Source organism: Xenopus laevis, chromosome 6L (genome assembly GCF_017654675.1).
Source record: "Xenopus laevis strain J_2021 chromosome 6L, Xenopus_laevis_v10.1, whole genome shotgun sequence".
NCBI classification, from domain to species: Eukaryota; Metazoa; Chordata; class Amphibia; order Anura; family Pipidae; genus Xenopus; species Xenopus laevis.
Window position 1 is genome coordinate 79,513,255 of NC_054381.1, and position 21,572 is coordinate 79,534,826.

Here is a 21,572-nt window from a genome sequence, read left to right on the forward strand (position 1 = left end):
TCCAGTGCCAACGCCAACTGATTTAATGGCAGTTATCATCCAATGCCAAACTTCTGTGAAAACCACCTTCACAAGCAAAATTGAGGAACTACGAGCTGATATCTCCTTACTCAAACACGACCTGCAAAATGTCTGCGAAAGAACCAGCAGAGCGGAAAGCAGGATCAGTGACCTGGAAGACCGCACTTCATCCTTACCTGAAGATATGCGGCAAATCCACGACAAATGCAGGCCAATTCAGACCGACTTGATGACATGGAAAACAGGCTGCGACAATCAAACATCTGGGTGGTCGGACTGCCAGAGAAGCCCGTAATAAAGGCACCCTGCAATACTCGGGATCCCGAATATCAATATACCCAGATTTCTCGGCTGCAGTGCAAAAACCAGTCCCAATGAGGGATATAAAAGCGCCCCCTAGGGGGCAACCGCAGACACTGACACTTTTCGCCCAGCCGCTTACTTATAACTCACAATACATGTCCACTCCTATAAGCTAAGCAAAGGGCTCCATACATTTGTTTTTTGCTGCCGTGCTGTTGACTCTAGAGAGCGGCCTCTCCCCGTACCTGGAGACTTCCACCGAAGTGGATCTCCAACCCCAAGGTATATACACCTCATTAATCTCTGCAGCAAGAAGGGAATCTGAGGCAGAATTACGTGAGGCCAAAATTGCCCTATGGAAGGCTGAAAAAGACCTGGCCACCAATCCCAACAATAATGCTAGGGAGACCATGGCAGAAGCGCAAAGGAATGTAGACCTACTGTGTGTAGAAAAATTCTCCCAAAAGGAACTCTACCGTTCCGCAGCATGGTTCAACAAAGGAGATAAAAATGGAAAACTCCTAGCCATACTAGCCAGAGACGGCACCCTCGTCTAGCAATAGCGGGAATAAAGGATGAAACCGGGACCCTACTCACGGATCGGAACCAAATTGTAAAACGCTTTGGGGAATATTTCCAAAAAATATACGCAGCATTACCCTAGACCCGCTTCCTACTGAGCTAGCTATAGGCAGTCAAATACCTGGGAATCGTGATTACAAGGGATTGTAAAAAATATGAAGAAACAAACCGTTAGGGCCCAAATATCTAGGGCCCCAAAAATAGATGTATGGACACAACTACCCCTTACCCTACCCGGTAGGATAAATCTATTTAAAATGGTATTCCTACCCAAATTTCTCTATGCCCCGCACAACTCCCCAATTACACCTAGATCCCAATGGTTTAAATATATAGATAGGCTTCTCAGGAGGCTTATATGGGCAGGGGAGTGCCCACGTAAAATCTTAAGACCCTGCAAGCACCAATCACTAAAGGGGGTCTAGCTCTCCCAAACTTGAAATTGTACTTTCTGGCAAGTCAGCTTACTTACTCTCACTGGTGGCTGACCCCATACCAAGATAATACATCAACAATTCTAGAAGCCAACATTGTGGGCTCTTTAGAGGCACTTGCCAACCTCCTCTATAGAGGATCTTCTACGCGGTACAACACCACAACACCAATGCTGATGGCAGACAGTGCGCTACAAAAGGCACTTAAACATGTACAGGGGCCAGTGGTCAAAGTGGACACCGCTATGGGGCAACGGGAACCTCCCACATTTCCATTATCTCCCCGACATTATGGCACCATGGGCCAAACAAAACATTAAGCTACTACAAGATATAGTGGTGGAGGGCGAAATAAAGCAGTTCCAAACTCTCAAAGAGAACCACAACCTACCCCAAAGCATGTTTTTCAGATACCTCCAGCTCTCCCATGCCTTTCGCACCCAATGCCCTGATAGGCCTATAGAGGTGTCAGACAGCACTCTCGAAAAATACTTAAGTAGAGAAGACCTTGTGAAACCACTATCCCCGCACATATGCAATACTGTGGCAAACCTCCCCTGACCCACTTGCTAAGGTTTTAGGGAAATGGCAGAGAGACATTCCTAATCTTACAGATGAAATTTGGGAGGATGTTCTAAAGCAGATCCCTGCAATAACTATACCAGCTAGAGACAGATATATACAAAGGAAGTTTTTGAACAGAGTGGATCTCACCCCCTATAGGCTGGCTAAAATGTTTCCTAATGCCTCTGATGTCTGTTTTATATGTGGGGAAAATGTTGGCTCTTATATACAGTAGTTACATAGTTACATAGTTAAATTGGGTTGAAAAAAGACAAAGTCCATCAAGTTCAACCCCTCCAAATGAAAACCCAGCATCCATACACATACCCCTCCCTACTTTTAATTAAATTCTATATACCCATACCTATACTAACTATAGAGCTTAGTATCACAATAGCCTTTGATATTATGTCTGTCCAAAAAATCATCCAAGCCATTCTTAAAGGCATTAACTGAATCAGCCATCACAACATCACCCGGCAGGCATTCCACAACCTCACTGTACTGACTGTGAAGAACCCCCTACGTTGCTTCAAATGAAAGTATTTTTCTTCTAGTCTAAAGAGGTGGCCTCTGGACTCATATATTTTGGCACTGCCCAATAATCTAACGCTTCTGGAAGAACATTGTGCACTACTCCTCGGAGGCCCTAGATCTCCCAAGAATTCTTTCACCCCTGACATGCCTTCTGGGAGTGGTAGAAGATCTGGGACTGAACAGTCACTCTAGACTCTGCTATCTCCAACTCCTGTATTTTGGAAAGAAAGCCATTCTCTTGAACTGGAAATCAACATCCCCCCCCGTCCTTTTCCTTCTGGCAAAACTTAGTCAACAGCTCCCTGCCAAACCAAAAACTGACGTACCTCACCCGAGGTTGCTCGCAAAAGTTTAATGACATTTGGGGCTCATGGCTGGCACTGAAAGACACTCCTACCATTGCTATGGAGAATGTGGTATGATAAGATATGTAACACTCTGGAATACTAATATACCCTTCTCTGCCCCCAATCTACTCACTCTCTGCTTCTTCTCTCTCTCTTTTTCTTCTACATTATTGTTAATTTGAAAAATGAAAAATAAAAACTTTAAAAAAAAAAAAAAAATGAGTAATAATAAATTTCATGTAAACATGAAATGCACATGCAAAGGCCAATATCTTATCCTTGGCACAAAATATTTTGGGAGAAGGCAGTTTCTTCCATGTATGTATTAAGGGAGCAATCAAAGTTCTTGCATATCTTTAAAGTCTCAGGAGGAAAATGAATTATGATGTTGCTAAAAGTGACAATTTTGAAAAGATTTTAAGATTTGTTCACATATTTTGTCTTCCTGCAGTGAAAAGGGCCATGTTTCTTTATACCAAAAATGGATCTCTCTATGGAAAGATTAAAATGAAGAATGACCCTACATTCAAACTGTATATTTAATAAATACTGTATTAGCATCACAAAAGGAAATAGCATTATATTAGATAAACAACAAAAAACACTGTCTCACTGATAAGACAGAAACTCAAGCTTTGTTCAAATTCTACAACGTATTCCTTCCTAGTATTATTATTATAAGGGTCCAGTATCAGGTCTACTAACAGGTTATCTACAAAAAAGATGTTATTTTGCAGGGAAGGACTTGCAGATGTGGAAATGGGTGTAGGTTGGTGGGTCTCATTATAAGCTAATTTTATTTTTACCTCTCCACTAATATCACTTTGTTCGCATTGACATCACTTTTAGTTTATTTGTAGTCAGTGGCTAGTGGGTTGTGTTGTGGATAATGTTTCAGGTCAGATCGGGTAGCAGGCCCAAACAGGTAATAATCCTGATTATTAAGTTCTGTTTTGGATCTTCGCAGGCCGAAAATCCGCTCCTCCGCTATACGATGTGCATACAGCTGAATACATTGCCTCAGCTCGGGTGCAGGCAGACATAGCAAATTTCATTGCGAAAAGCAAAAACTCACACTTTAGCGCCAAATCCGCCATGTTTGCATGCACCCAAGCCGAGGCAATGTATTCAGGTGTATCGCATAGCGGAGGAACAGTGGATTTTCAGTCTATGTTTCTCTGCACACCGAAATCTGCTACATGTGGCACTAACCATAAGGACCTTACGCCAGCATCTAAATGTATGTATGTATAACTTTATTTGTCAAGCGCTGTTAAGGAGCCACAGCGCTGTACAATGCATAAAAGTACAATATATATCCCTGGAGTGCGCTACCAATTTTCTTGTTTTTACATTTCCAATCCCAGGAGCAGCACCCGGGCGGATGATTAATGAGCTAATTGGAGGAGTGCGGATCTGTTTGGTTGGTGGGATTTTGTGCAGCTGGAGGCACTGTTGGATCCGGCACCCTGCATTTGTTATAGACATTTTTAAGCAAAAATTGTATTTGAATTACGGCATTGAGATAACGAACGCGGGGCACCAGTTCCCTTTAGCAATGGAAGGAATGGCAGAAGGTTTTATTACAACGTCTGAACTAGCGGAGACCTGGCATGTAACTGAACAAGAAGCGGAACAAGTTCTGCGGCAATCCTCATATGCGGATCTCTCGTCTAATAACACGCTTAAAGATGTCTGCGATGAACTGAGACAACGCGAAACCGATTTGGATTTACACGGTCTGTTTCTCTCAGATTATTATCGGGAAAAACACATAACGCGAGGATTCTGCATCCGCAATGTTCCGACAATTGGACGCACAAACCCCGAGAAAATGGATCGGCGTCTTTTTGATCGGCGTCTTGAATAGATGCTCGTTGGATTTAATGATTTTAGTGATCGGGGAGGTGGCGACCGACTTGGCCAGAATCCGCAAGGAACGGTCGGTGTATGAGTTGGAGCACCAGGAGGTCATATCCCTGGAATCTTCTCAAGACATGTTAAACAAGGTAAATGTGCGGGTGGATAATTATAAGAATGACTATAATTCAAAAGAGAAAAATTACGGAGGGTCAAAGAGGATTATGTTCAGCATCGAGTATACTTATGGTTGAGTGGTGTTAGGGATAACATGCCGAGATTCAGACGGGCCCCGAGATCACGTCTTGTGAAGCCTAGAAACACTATTGATAATAGCTCCGGGGATTCTGATGGAGATGATAGCCTTAGGGGATTTAGCTCGCTAACCATGAGGCAACGGGCACCGATGGTGCGCATGTGAAAATTAATGCTATAGCCCATAGTAAATCAGATCATTTTTTAGATACCCCGCAATTGGCTTCTCTAAGGAGCTGCAAAAGGCATAGACACCCGATCAGGAGGGGCGCGAAGAGGAAGGCAGCCCAAGAAATAAATATCCCAATTTTTAATCTCTCTTCCCACTCACACCTAATGAAAGCTCATTGCAAAGTAAGGGATAATCGTATGTCCCAACTGTGCTGTTTGACTCTTTTCAATTTGAAGTGGAACTGTTCAAATTTATAAGACTTTTGGATTTGAAGGATTTCTTTAAAGCCAGTGATGAATCGACGGGTGCACTCCGTTTAAAAAGTACATTTTGTCCTAAGACAGAGAATCCAGCGATTAAATTGTTTAAGGAGGCAATTGAAAATGGTGTAGCTGAACTTGAAAATAACGCTAAGAGGAATGTACTGAATCTGACCAAGGAAGAGAAATTGGCTATACAAACATTGAGTGACGATAATAAAATCGTAATACGCCCCGCGGATAAGGGCGGGGGTATAGTGTTATTAAATTATGATGATTATCAAAAAGAAATAATGTCACAGTTGAATGATGATAAAGTTTATGAGAGTCTAACATTCGATCCCACAATAGGCTTTAAAAGTAGATGCATTAATTGATGAAGCATGTATTAATGGGTGGATTTCCGTGCAGGATAAAGCGTTTTTGGTTCAACCTTTTCCCAAATGTCCAATACTTTACACACTGCCCAAGGTGCATAAAGGCCTTAACCCTCCGCCTGGGAGACCGATTGTGTCAGCGAGGGATAGTTTATTACACCCCTTGGGAATGTACTTGGACCGAGTGTTGCAACCTGTAGTTCAAGGGACAGATTTGTATCTGAGAGATACGCCACATTTTTTAGAATGTACTAACAGATTGGTTCTTCCCACTAATAGAACTGTTTGTTAGCCACTGTAGATGTGGCAAGTTTGTGTACTAGTATCCCCCATCAGGAAGGCATTGCAGCTGTTGAACTAGCGCTTAGATTTAACACTAATTTTAGTGGTCCCCCAATACAATTCGTGCTGTCACTACTCGAGTTGTGTTTAAAGTTGAATTATTTTCGGCTTGAAAAGCGGTTTTATTTGCAGAAGACTGGGACAGCGATGGGGGCATCAATGGCCCCTGCATATGCTAATTTGTACATGCATCACTATGAAAGTGTGAACATCATGGAAAGATTGGGCCATCAGTTAATTTGTTACAAAAGATTTATCGATGTCTTTATAGTGTGGGACGGTGACAGGTCGTCCTTTGATGTGATGTTCAATCATCTTAACAGCTTACAGTCGCCGATTAGGTTTACAGCAGTGTGCGATGAACGAAAAGTTCAGTTCTTGGATTTGGAGGTTTGGCATGAACAAAATAAGCTTCATTATGCCACGGATCGAAACACACTGTTACATGGGTCGAGCTGTCACCCTCCCACTCTTAAACAGTCATTACCGGTTTCGCAATTTTCGCCGCGTTTTGCGTAACAATTCAGACACAGAGAGATGTGAATTACAGATTCAAGAGATGTGGGACAAATTTAGAGCTCGTGGTTATGAGACAAGAGTATTGCAGAGAGCTCTGGACCGGGCCCGGGATCGGGTAACAATACCACATGACAAGGTAGGGAATACTAGAATGACATTTGTCACTAGGTTCAATACCTCTTCAGGTCAGATTAGCAAATTGGTGAGAGACCAGTGGTCGATCAATAAGGCAGACAAGAATTTGGCAAAAGTATGCTTGGAACCCCCGGTGATGGCATACACCAGGGGGCAGAATTTGCATGATAAGCTGGTTATAACAGATCCGATTAATTGTTACCAGCGACAACAAGCTACTTGGTTGTCAACAGGCAAACCAGGGTGTTTTAAGTGTCCAAGTTGTATGTTTTGCAGGTACATGTCGTCTGGCGAAGTATTTTACCATCCCCAAACAGGACAAAAAATTAAAATTAAACATCGCATAACCTGCACCACCACACATGTAATCTATATGGTCACTTGTCCATGTGGTTTAGCATATATTGGTAAAACAGATTTGACCCTAAGAATCCACATGGATGGGCACAGGTCGGCGATCAGTACGGCATTCAGGGATGGTAAATCAGTGAAACCGGTGGCCAAAATTTTTTTGAGAAAGGTCACAGATTGCCGATGTTTAAATACATAGACATAGATCATGTACCTGAACCAAGAAGGGGTGGTAATAGATCCCAAATGTTGTTGCAACGGGAAACATACTGGATCAAAAGATTGAATACTATGACACCTAAAGGCCTAAATGAACAATGCTTTTTTAATTGCTTCCTTAACACACGATAACATATTACATTTACATCCGTGGTTGTACTGTTTTGCATGGAATAGTTGCACATTTTTTTGATATATATTTATTAAATTATTGTATTTTAATTCTTTGTGATGTGAGAAGTTCAACAGGGAAATGGGTGTTGCACAAGGGGAGGGGTTACACTTGTGGGGGTTATTTATATGTGTGTATTATTAGTGGCTTTTTTATCTTGAGAAAGGCTCTAGAGGGGAGCCGAAACGTTGATTATTATGCCATAAATAATAAAAAGAATTCTATTATATACAAGTCCCTGGAGTGCGCTACCAATTTTCTTGTTTTTACATTTCCAATCCCAGGAGCAGCACCCGGGCGGATGATTAAGGAGCTAATTGGAGGAGTGCGGATCTGTTTGGTTGGTATATATATATATATATATATATATATATATATATATATATATATATATATATATATATATATATATATATATATATATTTAGACGACCAGGAACGCACAGTGACATAGTGACACAAGAGGGGATTTTAGTTGGGGCTGAGCGGGTTCTCTTTTAGGAGAGAGCAGAAGGATCCTGGCAGCAGCTTTTAAGATTAATTGGAGGGGAGTGAGATGGGAGTCAGGAAGACCGGTTAGTAGGATATTGCAATAGTCTAAACAAGATAAGATAATGGTGTGGCTTACTGTTTTGGCTGTTTTTTTGTGAAAGAAACGGACGTATCTTGGCTATATTGCGGAGGAAGAAGTGAAACGTTTTGGCAGTATTATTAATATGATTAGAGAAGGAGAGGGACTGGTCAAAGATGACCCCCAAGCATCATGCTGAGTTAACCGGGTTAATGGTCATGCCATCAATAGTAATGGCGAAAGGAAGAGATTGGCTAGGTTTGAGTGGAAAGACCATGAGCTCAGTCTTGGCCAAGTTGGGTCTGAGGTGGCATTGGTTCATCCAGGAAGAGATAGCTACTAAGCAGTCTGCAATCTGGGTCTGAACTTCAGCGGTTAGTGAGGAGGTGTCTAAATATACCTGGATGTCATCGGCATACAGGTGGTATTTAAGCCCACATGAAGATATAAGGTCTCCTAAAGAGAGAGAGTGTATGAGGAGAACTACAGTGGCCCAAGTACAGAACCCTGAGGCACCCCCACGTTAAGATGAACAGGGGGAGAGGAAAAAGATCAGTGGTTGTCAGACTTTTTCAATTCAAGCAATTCAATGGAGGTCCAATGCTTGGTCAGGATGCTCCTGAACTTAAAAAAAAGGTTTTACATATAGTGAAAAAATTAGTGTATCAGTCAGTCAGCCATACTTCCAAGAATATTTTGACATCAAATAAATATTCATTACCAATCTCACCCTAATTGACCTTCAAAATGAAAGAGCAAATATACAGTACACTCTCTCGGGATTTTACACTAATCACTATTCAGATTCAGAGTTCCCCTTGCCACTGCTCCAAGCTCCCATTCCCAGGGGAGGCAGCCCCACAACTTTACAACCATTGCACTAGATTAAGGGCCTATTTATTAAAGATGCATTTTTTTCTGGTTACGTTTTTAAAGGGGAAACCTTTATTATACGCCAAAGCTGCTACAAATCTGAAGCCAAAACAATACTCTAAAACCCGTAATGTAGAAGACAATGGCAGATGTCCCTGAAGATGTTTCTTGAAATCGTGATCTATGCTGGATAATCCGAAAAAGTTGAGGTTTTCCGCGACAAAAAATTGTACAATTTGGATTTCAAATTCAAAAAAGGCGTACAATCCGAATTTTCCTACAATTTTATCACAAATTTTCCTGTACCAACTTTTTCGAGATGATTATATGATAAACTAGTTACATTTGTGGATGGGAGTTAAGTAGACTTTGCTTGATTAAAAAAAAATAGATAATTCAAGTTTTAGTAAATACCCCCCCTAACTGTTCCATGGAGAATTAAACCTAACTGCCTACACACAACAACTTCAGTCAACATGTGCAAGTACTGTATGCAATTTCTATTAAAAAAACTATACAGATGTCGAATCACATGTAAAACATTAATGCCTTTCTTTTCCAAAATACTCTCAATATCATTTTATATCTATTGAGGGATGCTAAAGTTTTCAGTTCATAATTGATCTTAGCTAAAACATTTGTTATCCCTTTTCTAATGATAATGGGTGTCATGTAGTCTAGAGTTACTAAAAGTTTGAACAACCTTTTAGACTTACTTCAAATACAAAAATAGAACACTAGACCTGAGATGCCCCAGCCAGTTTTATGATACTGATGATGGGTATTTCTGCAATACAAGTTTCAAGTATATAATCACAATCTTTTTTACTGTTATAGTCTAACAGGCATTTATCATGCAATATTGATAGTCTTGTGAAACTCTTTATAGCAGTTAGAAATAATCATTTAATGTTTTCCTTTACAAAGACACTCAGAAGGATTAGAGTTGGAAGCAAACTATACAATGAGAAGGCCAACAAGCATTTCATAAATGCCAAAGCTGGTTCATATTCATTTATGCATCTTATCCCACAAAATCCAGCGAACCGTAAAAGATAATTGGGATCTAAATTTATATTCTCATGGAGGCTAAGCCAACATGAATATACATATTGAGAGATGCACTTTTCCAATAAAACTCCCTCAAGTTACAAGTCGTGTCAGGCTGCAAAGCAGTGTGGAGAATAGATATGAAATGCTGCTATGAGGAAGGAATATGAATGGGTATAAACAAGGCCAGAAGATATATTCTGCAGGCTTTGGAGCACTAATAATTCCTTATTCTGAAATATGTTTGCACCTCTGTTCAGCCTGAAAGAAAAACTCCTATTTAAAACAGATTAGCTAATGCAAAACAATGTGGACTCAAGCTCACAAACATAATATTCATCTGCTTTTGAGATCTCTATATACCACATTATAAGATATGCACTCAGTGTTGAATTCATATCTCAATTTCTCAAGTTCTCTCCATAGGTTTAAATGGTGTATAAAGCCGAGCATTATTGCGTGCACTTTCTGCACACATACCTGTAAATAAAGCTTAGTGGAACATACTACACTTTAACCTCACATACATTTTGCTCATACTCAGTTTACTTACTTGCAGATACCTGTAGTATACATAAAATATGTTAAGACCCATTTTCCTACATGAGGCATTGGGCAAAGTGCAATGTTTGGACAAAAAATGCCATGCTTTATACCCACAATGCAGCTGTTTCCAAGAATTTCAGCATAATTGCAGCCACACGAAAATCATGCAATTGCACGTGTGTGCTTTCAAAAAGTTTCTAGCTCATGTCATTAAAACTCAGTGTGCAATTAAGTCTGGCAACGTAAATTGCTGTGTGCCTCAAAATCAAAGATTAATGAGGGGAAACAAAAAACAGAATGATAATATAGTGTAGTATTTTTTCAAATTCAATATTTACACCCTTAGTGCATCAATTACAAATATGACCATGTCTGTCAAAGAAATTTTCCTCCGTCTTGTGAGTACAATATATCACTCGGAGTGGGACGAATGCAATCTTTCTTCTTTTTCTCTGAAAAAGCTATATAGCTAATATAATACATTACCTCTATCTTCATCCGTCATTTTATTCCCTCAATTATTAAATTTTTTTCTCATTTTTATTTTTATTTATTTTTTTTATTTTTAAAATTTCTTTCTTTTATTTATTTTTTTATTTTTCCTCAATTTTGTTTATTTCATTTCTCCTTTTTAGTTTTTTTACATTTCTCTTTCATCAGTTGGGTGTGACTAATTTCTGTGAATCTTTACATTTTCTTCGTTTTGTTTCATTTATTAACTTATTTTTATGCACTTTGTTGTAATTCAACATTTGTTTGTAAGAATACACATGGAATAAGAGAAAGCACAGCTTATTTGACACACAGGTGGAAGACAGGTTAGATGAGATAGTGGGCAAAGAAAGGGAAAATGGGGGAGGAGATTTGGCTGGGGGTACTGTTAAGAATAGGGAGGACCACATGTCATATGTTCAATATGGTGCCAGTATTAAATGTATGTTTACAAATGCAAGAAGTCTGACTGGTAAAATGGGAGAGCTGGAGCTGCTGGTGTTGGAAGGAAAATATGATGTGATTGGTGTGGCCGAAACATGGCTGAATGAGTCGCATGACTGGGCAGTAAATATCAGTGGCTATACTTTGTTTCGGAAGGGACAGAGGCAATAGAAAAGGAGGAGGGGTATGTCTGTATGTCAGGCAGGATTTAAATGCCCATATAAAGGAGGAGGTTATGTTAGAAAATGAGGGGGCAGAAGTTGTATGGGTGGAGTTCTTCACAAATTGTAAAGAATCCAGCAAATTAATTGTAGGCGTATGCTATAGACCCCCTAATGTAAGTGAGGAGGAAGAGACAAAGCTCCTAATGCAAATAGAAAAAGCTGCTAGTTTAGGTAAAGTAATGATAATAGGGGATTTTAATTACACAGATATTGACTGGAGCAACGGTACTGCTAGATCAATTAACAAGTTTATAAACTTATTGCACGACAATTTTTTAGCACAGGTTGTTGAGGAGCCTACCAGAAAAAATGCTATTCTTGATTTAGTAATCTCAAATGACCCAGAACTTATAGCAAATGTGCAAGTCATTGAACCCCTGGGTAATAGTGACCATAATGTTATATCTTTTAATGTCTGGTGCAAAAAAACTAAAATATACTGGGGCAACAAAAACCATGAGTTTTAGAAAAGCTAATTTTAGTGCCTTGAGGGCTGCCCTTCAGAGCATTGATTGGGGCATTATGTTTTCAGCTAAAACCACAGAACAGAAATGGCTGTTGTTTAAAATTAATCATCCGGTGTGGCTTAATACAGAAGTAAAGAAGTTAATGGGAAAGAAGAGAAAGGCATTTAAAAACTACAAATCTGTAGGGACAGAAGCTGCATTTAATGAATATAAACACTGTAATAAATGTTGTAAATCAGCAATCCGGAAGGTTAAGAAAAGAAATGAAGAGTTAATTGCGGTGGAGGTGAAAACTAACCCTAAAAAGTTTTTTAAATATATTAATAGTAAAAAGATGCAGGTTGAGAGTGTTGCTCCATTAAATAATGGTACCAGTATGGTTGTAACAGATACAGAAAAGGCAAATGTGTTAAATCAGTTCTTTTCTTCATTGTATACAATAGAGGAGTCTGGGTTCACAGGCTCACTTTATAACTGCACGAATGGTTCAGCTCAATCTAGTCAGTGGCTGACTCAGGATATGATTCAAAAAGCTTTAATACAAATTAATGTAAACAAAGCTCCAGGGCCTGACGGCATACACCCCCGGGTTCTAATAGAGCTTAGTTCAGTTTTAGACCAGCCCTTATTTCTGATTTTCTCAGATTCACAGTCATCTGGTATGGTGCCTATGGATTGGAGAAAAGCTGATGTTATTCCAATATTTATTCTTCTATCTTCAAAGGGAAATTTGAAGATAGAAGAAGTCAGAAGACTTTTGATTTTGATGTGTAACCAGGTAACCTGAACTGGGCCAAGATTTACAAGATTGACTTATTTATGAATATATGAAAAACTAAGCAGACTGCAATCCTTATTGACTGTGTACATTATTATGCACTCTGACATATTCTTAATGGGCACTATAATTTCAAGCCATCCTGCTAATTTGTGTGGCTTACTGAAGTTCATTAACTGGATGTGGGAATTGTGTCTATTTTTTCACAAATATACAGGTCCCTTGGGTTTCTACTCCATAAATGTTTCTATTCAGCTGGAGGAGAGTGTAATTTTCGTGTCTTCCAAATATGTATAAATGCTTACGGTATATGCTTGCTGCATGAGAAACTGTATATGTGCACTCTGAATGTCTTATGTAAGGAAGTGAATTATTTAAATGGATAGTTAGCAGTATGAATGTGGCAATATCAGTAATTATAATATGACGCAGTAACGCAGTAACGCTAGCGTAACTTCACCAGCGTTCGGTGCCCTGGATGCAACTTTGGATTTTAGTGAATTAGCATTGTTCTGGTGTATCTACACCTGGCGAAGTATTGCACTGTGAGCGAAGCCGTCGCTGGCGAATTTTTGGAGGTTACTGAGTTTGCCCCCTTATGAGCATTCAGCAATATAATGTCCTTTTTCCTCTCTCCCTTTTTCTTGCTTTATTTTTCATGTACACTCTCTTTTTTTTATATATGTGTGTGTGTGTATGCCAAAGCAATTAACCCTTCAATCAAAAGTTTTAGTAAATAGTCATTACTTCAAAGTATACTGACAACTTTAAAGGAAGAGTAACACCAAAAAATTAAACTGGTTTAAAGGAATGACAATATAATGTACTGCTGTGTATCCATGGGGGCAGCCATTCAGGCATAGGATACACAGTAGATAACAGATACGTTCTGAAGAATCTCATTTTATACTACATAGCAAGTGTGTTATCTGCTGTTTATCCTGTGCCTTTTCTCCTTTTTCTGCTTTGAATGGCCTCCATGACTACACAGCAGCTTGTTTATATAAACTGGTGTCGAGTTTCTGAAGCAAACACACCAGTTTTACCAGAGCAGTACAACAGTACATATTTTCATTATTTTAAAAGACTTTCATTTTTAATGTTACTGTTCCTTTAAGTAAAGTTTTACTACATCGCTATGCCCTGGGGACAGCATTTGCACAAGTTTAGACCACTGCACCCTTTAGTTGCCTACATGCTTTTTTTTTCTTGTTAAAATTAAACATTTCATTCTTCCTAAAGAGAAATCCCAAAATTAAAGTGCACAATCTAATGTTGATGAGAGACAAAATGGAAACTAGGGGATTTTGTTTATCAAATTAAATTATACTAGTCATGTACTGTATGCAAGTGCGTAAGTAAATAAGGTTTTGTGGAAAGAATAACCTATTCAGGTGTGTCTTACTAAACATTCAAAGGAAAAGAAACAGAAGGTAACTCTACAAATACAAATGGTATACTGTCTCTTTAAACAGGAATCTAAGCATGACTTCTCTGAAACAGTTACAGACCTTCTTTTTATCCACTGAACCACACCTTTGCTTGAAGCCTTCCCTTGAAGCCTTTATTAAATTATTAAACAAATTTGTACACACACACACACACATTGGGACCTTTTTCCTTGAAAAAGGATACCCGACGTTTCGTTCCCCATTGGGACCTTTTTCCTTGAAAAAGGTCCCAATGGGGACCGAAACGTCGGGTATAGATACCATGTAACAATAAATAATTTAATTTTACAACAGGGAGTGCTGGTCTGAGAATAATTGGTATATTTATGTATATATGTGTGTGTGTGTGTGTGTGTGTGTGTGTGTGTGTGTGTGTGTGTGTGTGTGTGTGTGTGTGTGTGTGTGTGTATGTATATTTTCTTTTATACATTTTAATGCATTAACAAAAAAAGTGATATTTTAAGCATTTCTGATTGCTAATACCAGCTAATTTCTATGATTTCTTCCAATAATTTCACCTGCCTCTTAGAAGGCAGACAACTCTTGACAAGCCCAATAACAAACAAAAGCTGTCAACCCACAGTATCATCCAGCCTTGCCTTCTGGCAGCAAATTAGATATGGTTTTTCTATTTAATGTACATTACATAGAGATCCTGAACATACTGCGCTAAAGCAAGTGGTTTATAACAGAAATCCAAATAAAAATATGGCATATCCATCATTTACTGGTAGGGCTGACTGAGATGATGCAAATCCAAAAGGGCTAATACCTGTTGTAACCCTATACTAGAATATGATAAATGATATAATGATATTCCATACACATCCATTCCATACATACGGCTCTGAGTGCAAATCCCAAAGTCTTCAAGGGAGCATCAGCATGGCAAACCCTAGTGAGCAGTTAAGCTCTATAAACATAATTGTTATTTTGCTAAATTCCTGAAAGCAATCTATGGTACTAGCTACTAACAGAAATTTGGTCTCACTAAATATGCAGCCAATTGGAACAAGCTAAGCAATGTAAAATGCTATTTACTTTTTTCCTAAGTTTTTTTTGGACACAGGAAGTCTCAGACAGATACATTTGTAAGTATATTACAGATAGCACATCCAATCAAAGATGTCGCTTCTAGATATGCTAATAATTCTAATTTTTCTTCTAAGCCTTTTTAACTGATGACCCTCTAAAGATGTAACAGAGGTAATCACAATTTCTCTGCTGGATTATTACACTTTGAGCTATGGCAACTAAAAGCTTGTCTTTTCATGGGCACGGGTATCCCATAAAGCCTTCTGAAAGAACTTGGACTTTGTGCATGAGAGGTGCAGCTGTTCTGCCTTTATTTATTTATCTATCTGATCTGTCCAAAACAATCATTTCTCTGTATCATTTCCAGTCCTAAGAGTAAGGTCACATGGTCCAGTCTGCACTTATCTATGTACTTTTTAGCATTTGAGTATTGCTTTGGGGCATATGTATTGAGGCAAAACTGGAGCAATTCAGGAGCAAACTATTTGCACCATGAAAATAAATAAAAACACCACCAGGAAATTACACCATGGGGTGCCGTCTACTCTTTAACCACTGATATCCACCTACTAATGACCAGGCACTGAAGGACCATCTTCCAACATACTGTCACAGCACATATGGGCTTGTGCGTCCATTTGTTCACTCTGCATAGGAATACCCTAAAACAATAGTGCCAGCTTGCGGGGTAGCCTGGAGTCTTTGTCTAAAAGGCATGGGAGGGCTTGTCACATATTTATGTGAATTAATTATTCACAATACAATACACATACAGATGAATTGGAGTGTGGTCCGTGCAACAATCTGATATGCTGTATAATTGCACACACTTGCTAAATCTATACAATGTTATTAGAATTAGTAGAATCAGTACTTTTTACTCCAATGCATACAATGCATCATATTTATCAGATTTTATAAACATTCAAATACTGATGTGCCTATTCTTATATTATTTTTACTCCACTGCAGTTTACATTTTGCAGAATAAATAAACATAGGAAAATAATATTTATATATCTATAATGAACCAAGCCTTTAAATCCCACTTGCCATAAACATATATTTCTGAACAAGGTGCATACCCCTGAGATTGCCTGTATATGTACACACTAAAACACAGGCACACACAATAGATCTGCTGCCACACACCCGTGCCCATGCTAGAGATCCCATACTGGAATCAATGCGTTGCCTACCTAAGCAGTTAATCCCTGCTTTGCCTTTTCCATTGTGGCACTCACTGGGCAGCTGGTTGGATGCTCGTGCACCCGGCAGAGCTAAGGAGAAAAGGAGTAAGGAGGATGCGAACCAGAATGCCAGGGATCCCAGCAGCAGCATCCAGGAGGCAGGGTGCAATCCATCCATGGTTAGATGTGGGGTGTTCCAGCTGCTGGTGGTGTGAGAAGCTGGGGGAGAGCTGGATCCGACAGGCCAAGAGCATCAATAATGTCAGACAAAAGCAGACAGCCCCTTTCCAGCCAAGTCTCCGAGCATTCCGTCACTCATTTTACCTCCTGCTGTGGGTACCTGACGATGATCCGTTTGCTGTCTCACACCCCCTGAATAACACTGATAGGAAGCAGCCTGGCTGATGGTACAATGATCGTTAGCAGGCAGTACAATGCCAAGGTGGCATGCCAGCCACGTCCACTCTCTTGCCGTGTTCAACTATGGGATTTCTCTCCTCCACACTCCCATCCCGACGAGAATGGCTCCAATTAGCAGAGGAGACCCTCCCAGTGCTTTTGCTCTGTGCCCCTTCCCTGCCAAAGCTATGTTTAGATTGTCCCTTCACTGTCTTCTTATGGGTATTGTTTTCTGTCACCCTGCACGAGATGGGCGCAATACGTTTGTCTTTTGGCAACAACAAAGGGAGTGTGTGGAGCAGTGGAGAGGAAGGAGAAGATGACTGGGAGGAGAATAGACAGAAGAGGGGGGGGGGAATTCAAAGAGAGAGCACGTGATCGCAGCACCCAGTGTCTGTCCTCAGCCTTTCCCCAGCCTTTCCCCTTATAACAAAAAGTGCAGCCTTGTCACACCTCTTTTATGGGGGCTGAAGGGCTTTGGGTGATTTTAGCTTTCGTGGCATGTATAATAATGTGTGTGTGGAACCTACATAGCAAGAAATTCTTCTCGTTGTTATCTTGTTTGTTTTCAGCTCTTTGTGTGCATTAATGTTGCACTGTTATCATGTATTTACTAAGGGTAGGGGTACACGGGGAGATTTGCCGCCCACGGTTTTGTAAAAAGCGAGTCTAAGCAACAAGGCGATTGTCTTTGTGCAAGCAAAGATTTTGAGCGACTTTTGTTCCGGATCGATTCGTATCCCATAGTGTGTCGCACTACTTTCTCCTCCCACACAGGAAACGGAAAGCAACTCCTGTTTGCTATGTTGTTTTTCGCTCACTGTTTTGTATATACGTATATGTATAAATTATATATTCACACACACGGAAAGTGTTTTCTCAGTTTTCTTTGCCTCGAGCGTTTGGTAAAAGAATGGTGTTCCCGCGACACGTAACTGCGTCATTTTGTGCTATTAAAAATTTGCATACTATCACAGCTACTAATCTCTGTGTGTGTGTGCTTGTAGGACATTTCAGTACTTCTCTATGTACATGTTATTTATGAAAAATTGCTCCAAAAAGGGTCTCAGTGCGTTTTGGAACTACAGGCGATTTCAAATCATGCTGTGTGCATAATGACTAGCAAGTTGCATGTGGAGACAAAACAAACTACTTGTTGCCAGAACTCGCTTTTAAAAATGGCCTAAAAAAACCCCTAAAGCACCAGCATTTTCCTCAGCAATCTACAATAGACAGGTGTATACATAGAACATATAAATACTGACTGATACAGGAGGCTGAGAAGAGCCCTGGCTCAATAGAGCTTACCATATAACCTTTCTAGTAACATAGACATTTAATATGTCTGGCCCGACTTTGCATTTGGCTATTGCGCTCGCTGCATTAGCAGAGCCGTATTTCCGTCTTAAAACCAGTAATTCAACTCTTAAAGTTAGCAGATACAGTTCAAAATACTACATAGACTCCACTTAACTCCAACTAGGCTGTTCCATATGAACAAACTCGACTCACCACAGTGTAAGGCCCCAGAGGCACCTTACCTACACCTCATCTGGTCATGCCCCCAAATCAGTAATGTAACTGGAGGGGGGCAGGCCCTGGTGCGGGACGTGCCGCCTGGCCCCCGCCCCCCTCTGTACCAGATTATTTGCCCCAAAATCGGCCAATGTGGCTGGAAATCGACAGTGCGCGGGGGGGCCCTGAGGGGGTGCAGACCCTGGCCCAATTGCACCCCAGGTCCCCTGGTAGTTCCGCCACTGCCCCGAATCCAAGCCTTCTGGTCCCAGGTTCTCAACTATATTCAGGACAAAACAACATTCCTAAATTAATAACCCCTAAGGCATGCATCCTTGGTGTAATTGATGAGGTCACCCCAAGAGCGGCCATGAGAATACTTTTCCGTACATTAATATTCTATGCCAGGAAAGGTATCCTCTTAAATTGGATGTTCACCCAATCCCCCACACTCAATGGCTGGCTGAACCTGCTAAAATCAACACTCCCCCCTAATACAACTCACTTACACTGCAAGAGGTTGTCCCCAGAAATATGCCCTGGTGTGTGAGACTGGCTGGAAGCCACAGAGGAGCCTTAATGTCAGGAATGACAAGCAGATACAGAACAATAACTGAACCGAAATGTATATGAATGAACAGGATTCAAAAATGTTAAATGCATATGCTGTACTGTGAAGACTACAATAATGATGGAACCACACACGTTTTATGGTGTTTGTCTATTGTTATACAATGCAAAATAAAAACCTTTAAAAAACAAAAAAAAACTAAATTGTTTTAAACAAATACATCACTATATTACACTGTGTTTTCCCCCACTGTCTGCTGCTGCCCACGTTCTGGCTGTTCCTAGATAACTAATGGGCTGCCAATGATGCTTACAGTAGTCAGGTAGGAAGCCTCTATAGTGTATCAAAAAGTAAATTATAGGAAAAGTATAATAACACTCAGTCAGGCATTTTAGATCTTATGCTCATGCATGCTGTTCTCTAGATTCATTTAAAGGAGAGATTCTCAAATTGCAAGGTCGTCACAATTGCCTTTTCTGGTAGAACTCAAACTGGCCACCAGCACTTACAGAGCTAGGTGACTGCTGCCACTGCACAAATGCAGTCTGCAGATTCACAACAGTTCTCAGAAGGGAGGAGGTGAAAAGAAAGATTTCAACAAAGCACAGAGTGTCTTTTAGTGAAGGTAAGAAATCTGCTAATACTATTGATTTGCAGTGCTTTATAATATGCATGCTTACGGTATGGACAATTTCCTTTGCATTTATGTCTGTCATTCAAACCACTGCTTGATAGTTAGGTTATGTGGAACCTGTGGAACCAAACAGCTACAAATTCATAACAAATTCCTAAATTATAGGAAAAGTATAATAACACTCAGTCAGGCATTTTAGATCTTATGCTCATGCATGCTGTTCTCTAGATTCATTTAAAGGAGAAATTCTCAAATTGCAAGGTCGTCACAATTGCCTTTTCTGGTAGAACTCAAACTGGCCACCAGCACTTACAGAGCTAGGTGACTGCTGCCACTGCACAAATGCAGTCTGCAGATTCACAACAGTTCTCAGAAGGGAGGAGATGAAAAGAAAGATTTTAACAAAGCACAGAGTGTCTTTTAGTGAAGGTAAGAAATCTGCTAATACTATTGATTTGCAGTGCTTTATAATATGCATGCTTACGGTATGGCCAATTTCCTTTGCATTTATGTCTGTCATTCAAACCACTGCTTGATAGTTAGGTTATGTGGAACCTGTGGAACCAAACAGCTACAAATTCATAACAAATTCCATTGAGGAAGTATTGGAACTTTTTACAAGTTAAAATAAAAGTATATAATAAGAACCATCAAGTTAAATGGAGAGCTTTATTATACTCAAAAATAGTGTTTCCCTGTAGAATCCTTTAAAGTCAGTACACTGCCTCACAAAGTGGTTGCTACAAGGAATTATGAAATTTGAATGTTTGAGGTTTTTTTTAGTGAAATTTGACTAGGGAATAGTTAAAATTCGTTTTGAGTTTTTTAAAAAAAATGTAATTCGAATTATGAAATTTATCATGTACTGTCCCTTTAAGAATTCAACTATTCACCACCTTAAACCTGCAGAATTGCTGTTTTAGCATATGGGGGACATCCTGGGATCAATTTGGAGTTGTTAACTGCCTTCTTGAAAATCAAGTTTTTTTTCGGAGAAAAAACTCAAATTTAATTCAATTTGTATTCAATTCAAATGCGATTCGAGTTTGTTGGTCAATCCCAGTCACCCGATAAAAATGAAGATTGGCCTTTTTTTAATTGAGTTTCACGTTCATGTTGTTTTTACAAACTCCCATGAACTCTAAATTAGACCCTTGATAAATCTGCCCCTAAGTGTGAGTAGATTCGGTTCTGACTATGGCCGTTTATTAAAGGATTAATACACTATTGGGCGCACTTTCCCTAGTGACGAAGGAACATATCTATTTTTAAGAAGGAATTAAAGAAGGAGGAGAAAAGTGTGTCCCATGTCATTGCACCATCCCATTATTTTACCCGAGATCCCAACGTAATAAAGTAAAACTTAACTTTTATTTCATTAGCCTAAAATTAATACGAGAAAAAGTGTATCTTAAAAGCAAGGTTAGGCAGGGTAGCTGTTTGGACACGAGGTCAGCAGCTAGTAAACGATATATAAGGTTGAGATTATGGTGTGGGTTTTTAACTACAGTAAAAACTGTTACCCAACATCATTCTCAACTGCTGTAATGCTGGCGAGACTCAGTACATGTGAGGGATGGGTGGTGTTTGGGGTTGTGTGGGCACATAGACAGCAAGCCCAATGTGATTACCGTAAAGCACAAATGCCGACACCAGCACCTTCCACCTGAGAGGCCTAAAGTTAATTGCAAATGTCCCTTCACATTAACATCGCCCCTCGTATCTTAGAGGAGGTAGCAAGGTAATAGGAGGCGGAAGCGGACTTCCGATATCGAGAGCGCAGCTTGTTCCCTCCTTACTGATATACAAAGTCAAATATTAACTAAAGGATTGTCCTTCTCCCCGAGTTTTGATATTAGCCCGTTCTCTCTCTCTATAAAGA

The 21,572-nt window shown here is 39.8% G+C and overlaps 1 protein-coding gene across 2 annotated transcripts in view; it reads right to left on the reverse strand.

Moving 5' to 3' along the window:
- The window catches only part of LOC108719073 (tomoregulin-1-like), a 385,317-nt gene extending 368,049 nt beyond the window's left edge, over nucleotides 1-17,268 (reverse strand). The window contains exon 1 of one of the 2 annotated variants that reach the window (XM_018267683.2): nucleotides 16,581-17,268. In XM_018267683.2, the coding sequence (XP_018123172.2) occupies nucleotides 16,581-16,749 (169 nt within the window). In that variant the 5' untranslated portion in view covers nucleotides 16,750-17,268. The remainder of the gene's footprint in view (nucleotides 1-16,580) is intronic. The other variant, XM_041566231.1, reaches the window with a different exon arrangement.
- Nucleotides 17,269-21,572: the final 4,304 nt, after the last annotated feature.